At 37.0% G+C, this 6,000-nt stretch overlaps 1 protein-coding gene across 2 annotated transcripts in view; it reads left to right on the top strand.

The window, feature by feature from the left end:
• LOC107288319 (interferon-induced GTP-binding protein Mx) overlaps window positions 1-6,000 on the top strand; it is a 30,324-nt gene that overhangs the window by 6,319 nt on the left and 18,005 nt on the right. For both annotated transcript variants that reach the window (XM_015816927.1, XM_015816926.1), the window contains exons 3-5: window positions 3,721-3,913; window positions 4,558-4,695; window positions 5,087-5,241. In XM_015816927.1, coding sequence (XP_015672413.1) covers window positions 3,721-3,913; window positions 4,558-4,695; window positions 5,087-5,241 — 486 coding nt within the window. The remainder of the gene's footprint in view (window positions 1-3,720; window positions 3,914-4,557; window positions 4,696-5,086; window positions 5,242-6,000) is intronic.

The following is a 6,000-nucleotide window of genomic DNA, read 5'->3' as shown; positions in this document are numbered from 1 at the left end:
ATATGGGTGAAGATTGTAAATATTTATCAATATCCTTACTATTTATAGTTTCTGATGAGTACAAATGCGAATAAAATTCAGTAAATGCCTTTTTAATCATTTCCTGTTGATGAATTTCACGCTCTTTGACCAAAACTTTAGATATAAGTCTCGCTTTCTGTCTTTTACGTATTTGGTAGGCCAACCACCTTCCAGGTTTATTTGCGTTAGCAAATGTATTATGTTTAATATACTTCAAGTTGGTGGCCACCTGATCTGCAATTAATAAATTAAATTGATCTTTAAGCATTTTAATAGAATTTTTTAAGTTAATATCTGTTGGTCGTTGTAATAATAGTTTTTCCTTCATCCCAATTTCTTTTTCCAAGTTAAATCTAGTCTGAGTTTGCTTACGTTTGTAGGCATTATTCATAGCAATTAGTATTCCTCTTAAATAGGCCTTTCCAGCATCCCAAACAATATTTATAGAAGTTTCCTTATGCATATTAAGTTGAAAGAACTCTTCCATAGCTATCTTCAAAGCCTTAACCTTATCCTCATAGTTAAACAAATTTTCATTTATTCTCCAAGATTTCCTCTTTATTTTTTGACCAATCTCCATCCAAACCATACTGTGATCAGACAAGGTTCTAGGAAAAATTTTGGTTTTGTTACATTCTAAAAGTAAGTCAGTCGATGTCAGAACAAAATCAATCCTTGAAAAAGAATCATGTCTATGAGAAAAAAAGGTAAAATCACGTTCATTGATGTGTTGTGACCTCCAGACATCCATTAATTCTAAGTTATCTTTCATAGCAAAAAAGGACTTAGGTAATCTGGAAAGGGTTACATCCTTAGAAGTTGTTTTTTTATCTTTTAACGTATCCAGAACGCCATTCCAATCTCCCATAACAATCAAAGAGTTATAGTCCATTGCCACAATTTTCTGATGTAAATGTCTATAAAATTGCTTTTGAGCTACAGGTTGATTGGGTGCATAAACCCCTATTATTAAGCACTTTCTTCCATTTAAGTTTATTTCCACAAATAAGTATCTTCCTTCTTTATCAGCATCTTTTAAAACAGGTGAAAGATGACTTTTAATATACATTGCAACCCCCGCTCTCTTTTTTAAGGCAGATGCAGCAAACAGCTCTCCAAACTTAGAGTTCAATAATAGTTTTTGATCTTTGGCCACAATATGAGTCTCTTGTAAACATATAATGTCATTATTAAAATGTCTTAAGTAATGAAAAATCTTGCGTCTTTTATGGGGAACGTTGAGCCCCCCTACATTCCATGATGTTAACTTACACATTAGGAGGATTTATTCCACTGACGAGAGTAGCCGCATATGATTTCACAAAGACCTTAGGACGAGCGCCGCCTACTGGCTGCGAAATAACCGGTATTTGACAATCAGCTGGAGGGCTATCAGCTGGTGGTCGAGCTGTCATCTGTCTTTCCTTTTCTTTACGTCTATGAGCTGCGCGCGTAATTCTCTGTTCCTTTCCATTAGTTTTTGAGCTTTCATCTAGATCTTGAACCGAGGCAGAAGGAAAATCCACAATCATCTGCTCAGGCACATCAACCCTCTGAGGTGTAGGTGGGCGTTCTGATTGTAGAACAGACGCCATGAAGTCTTTAGCGTTGCTAATCGAATTAATCCTATAGCGTTTGCCATTTATCGTTACAATTATGCCCACAGGTATATCCCATCTAAAATGTATTTGTCTGAGCTTCAGCTCCTGTGTCAAAAAGGCATAATCTCTGCGCGCTCTAAGTATTTTTGCTGGAATTTCCTTTAAGAGAATAATGTCTTGATTCAAAATTTTAAATCTCTGTTGATAAAAGAGCTGCATTATTTCATTGCGTCTAGACTTTCTTGTAAAATATATCACAATATCTCTTGGTAAATTCTTTTGCTTTGCAATCCAGGAGTTTACCCTGAACACACGCTCTATTTCAAAATAAATTTCCTGGCCGCACGATAAGGCATCCCCAAGTGCATCTGCAATTACTTGTCTTAAGTTCTCCTTTGAATCTTCAGCTAACCCACGAATCCGAATTGCAAATTCCATGTCCCGAAATTGGGCGATCAGCACATCACTTCTAACGTTTTCCAGACCCTCCTCTACAAGTTCAAATCTCTGGTCACTTCCTTCTGCTTTTTGCTCATTCTGCTCCACCCTTTCTGCTATTGCATCAACATAATCCGCCAAACCTTTAAAGGCAACTGCCACGTTAGAACAATAATCATCTTGCTTCTGTGCCAAATCATCTTGCTTCTGTGCCAAATCATCTTGCTTCTGTGATAATTGGTCAAATCTATTTTGCATTTTAACATCCATTTCTTGAAACATCTCAGTCATTTGCTTAATAGTTGCGGCCATCAAATCCTGCATTTCTTTACCAGAGGGCGGTGGAGACGAAGATGGAGGGTGTGACAAGTGGGTAGTTTTTGAAGTTGATTGAGGTGTCTGAACCATCGAAGATGTGTATTTTACGATCGAGGGCGCAGTCTTTTTCGAAGCCATGTTTACAATATAATCCAATTTGTTAAAAAGTCTTATAAAAAATTCAGCCAAAGCATGTAATGCGCCGGTTAGAAATAACAAAAGTTCAAACCGGAAATCACTTTCACTTCTTGCTGAAAAGTATCAAATCATCGNCTCACCTACATCGTCCACAAGGGACGACTCGGGAACTCAACTCCTACCTCGGGCAGCTCACCTTTCCCCCTATGCCCAGGGGAAAGGTATCAAGCCGTTTGACAGCTGATGCAGGCTGTCAAAACGGCTTTTACGCAGAAACAGGCGGGAGCAGCAAACAGCTGCGTCCAGCGAAGGCGCCTGCCACCGGAAGTCTCCGATCGATGTCTTTTATACAGGTAATAAGCTGAGATTAGGAGCTCTCCCTTTAAGAGAGTGCTCCTAATATCCACTCGTTACCTGTATAAAAGACACCTGAGAGCCAGAAATCTTGCTGATTGATACGGGATCAAATACTTATTTTACTTATTAAAATGCAAATCAATTTATAACTTTTTTGAAATGCGTTTTTCTGATTTTTTTTTTTTCTTAATTCTGTCTTTCACTGTTAAAATGAACCTACCATTAAAATTATAGACTGATCGTTTCTTTGTCAGTGGGCAAACATCCAAAATCAGCAGGGGATCAAATACTTTTTTCCCTCACTGTAGGTCTACATGCTACTTTAATATATATGTATGTACATATGTATAAAATCGTATTTTGGATAATACCCCTAAAACACTAAAAACAGCAAAGCTATACAAGTAGCCAATGTTTAGCAACCACAATTGGGGCTGAAAACTTGGCACTAAGTGGAAAATCACATGACCATGATAGACTTATTTCCCCTTGGGTGATTAAGTGAAGGACTGTGGTTGTTAAGTGAAAAATCACATGATCATGACATGCTTTTATTTATACCTTCTCTATTAACTATGCTTATCATAAGCCAGTGATGACAATCACATCATGCTGCAACGATGGTAAATGCAAAGATCGGCCCCAAAGTTGTGTTCTTTTTTCCACTGCCGTAACTTTGAAAAGTTGTTGCCCAAGGCAGTCAGAATGCGAGGACTATCTGTACCTATGTTCTTTTTTCATGGGAAGTACAATTCCAACTCATTTGGGATGAGATTTCCAAATTAAGAAAGAGTTAATTCCAAGATCAGTAGAGGAGGCAACTTGGTATTTTGTTTTGTTTCCTTAGGAGGCAGAAAATAATTTGTGCAGCCAATATGAAGAGAAGGTCCGCCCCTGTATTGACCTCATTGATTCACTGAGGGCCCTTGGAGTGGAAAAGGACTTGGCGTTGCCAGCAATTGCTGTGATTGGAGATCAGAGCTCTGGAAAAAGTTCAGTTCTAGAGGCCTTGTCTGGAGTTGCTCTTCCTAGAGGCAGTGGTGAGAATTTTCCCAAAGCTTTTCTTCTTTGAATATCAAACAGATTTCCCCAGCCGGTACAATTCAGATATGTTGGTCTACAAGTCTTATTATTGTACCAGGGGAATGGGGTTTATATTTCGTCTTGAGAACCATCTGTCATAGACAGGTTTTCAATTGGAATGAAGCTTTTGAGAGGTGCTCAGTTAGCTTTCTGAATTTCAGGAGCCTAGAACAAATGTGAACTTCCATATTTTTCTAATCAAAACATGTAAATCAGGCCATTCTTTACTTATTTTCCTTCTTATATTCAGATTGGCTTCAACTGAATCCAATCAGTATATGCTAATTTTCCAAACTGGATGGCTTCTGTGTGTATAAAAACAACAACCCTGTAATCATATCCAAAGACAGTTACTACCTAGCACATAGTTGAGTGGCATTAAGAATAGATTTAAATTTTAAAAATTAAAGTAGGCTTAAAATTTTAAAACTTTGCAAATTAATTTTTTTTAAACTATGCAAAAAAACAACCCAGAAACCAAGAAATAGACAGTACGGTATTTACTTCTTATTTTTCTTTCTGCTTCTCTTCTTGATTATGTTGTTAAATATCTAATAAAATAGATATCTATAAAATTAAGAAAAATGTTTTAACATTGCAGGAATTGTTACCAGATGCCCCTTGGAGCTCAAGATGAAAAAAAAAAACAATACAAAGGAATGGAAGGGGAAAATGATGTATCTGGAAACAGAGGTGGAACTGAAAGATCCATCAGAGGTGGAAGTTGCAGTTAGGAGAGGTAACATTCAGTGACAATAATAAGGGGTTTTGTTTTCCTTAAAATGATCAGTATAGATAGAATTCTAGCTTACAATAGTTCTGTAATTGTAGTGAAGGATAGAAGTAAAATGAAGGTCTACACTAGTAGTTTATAGTAGTTTCGCTTCAAAACATGTATTTTATATTTGATTTTTTATTCCCTTGATTTTTAATCTAAATATTCAATCATGTTTGCTGCTGTTAGAAATTTCAAATTGTATTCCTATTGCAGGAAACAAGCCTGTTTAAAAATATATGCTTGTCTGTTTTCTTCAGAGGTCTTTTAAAACAAATGGGTTGATAAAACTGCTCTGTATAAGGAGTTTCCTATAACTGAGTCTGCTGTTTTTGTTTTACCTCACACAATATAGCCCAGAATGCAATAGCTGGCGAAGGACTGAGTATTAGTAACAAATTAATTACCCTGGAAATTAGTTCTCCAGATGTTCCAGATCTCACCTTAATTGATCTTCCAGGAATTACAAGAGTGGCAGTGGGTAATCAACCACAAGACATTGGCCATCAGGTAAAACAAAAAAGATTTTGTAGAGTGATAGGTATCTGATTGTCAACTGAATAATTATCAACTGTTTACTGCTCCTTTTTGCTAGGAAAGATCTTTATACATTTCAGGAGGGAGATGTGCAGTTGGTCCTCCATTAATGACTGCCTCATTTAGTGACCATTTGAAGTTACAATGGTGTAAAACATGGCTTTCCTACAGATACATTTATTGCAGCATCCTGCAGTTACGTGATCACCATTTGTGTGCTTTGCAATTGGCTTATGACAAGCAGAGTTAACAGAGATGCAGAAGTAAAATAATTGTGTTCATGAGATGTTTCACTTGGTGACTGTGGCACTTCACTTAATGACCAGATCAGGATTAAGGTGATTGTGATCACATGAGTTTCTGCTTAGTGATGGTGGCACTTAATGACCGAGTTGCCTGTCCCAATTGTCGCTAAGCGAGGACTACTATATCTATAGAATTTATCTTTCCTTTAGTTGATCTTTATTCCATAAATGGATTCCAGAAATTCTGTTGAGTTCATGCTGTCTATTTAATGCATCTTGGAATGCCAGTGGAACTGAATAATATCTCCAACCTAGTAATCATGATATCCAGATGTATGGAACCCTACAGTGTCTCCCTGCTTAGGCTTCCTGCTCTTGATATATAAGGCTCTGGGCAGAGGATACTCGATATCTGGATAAAATGGACAGGCACATTGTTGCTCCTTCATAGATTTTGAATGCTCCACATAGAAGCAGCATCTGTAAA

This window comes from Protobothrops mucrosquamatus, unplaced genomic scaffold, assembly GCF_001527695.2.
Source record: "Protobothrops mucrosquamatus isolate PMUCROS unplaced genomic scaffold, P.Mucros_1.0 scaffold529, whole genome shotgun sequence".
In the NCBI taxonomy this organism is placed as follows: Eukaryota; Metazoa; Chordata; class Lepidosauria; order Squamata; family Viperidae; genus Protobothrops; species Protobothrops mucrosquamatus.
The sequence above is the reverse complement of the archived record's forward strand: the minus strand, read 5'-3'. Positions and strand labels throughout refer to the sequence as shown.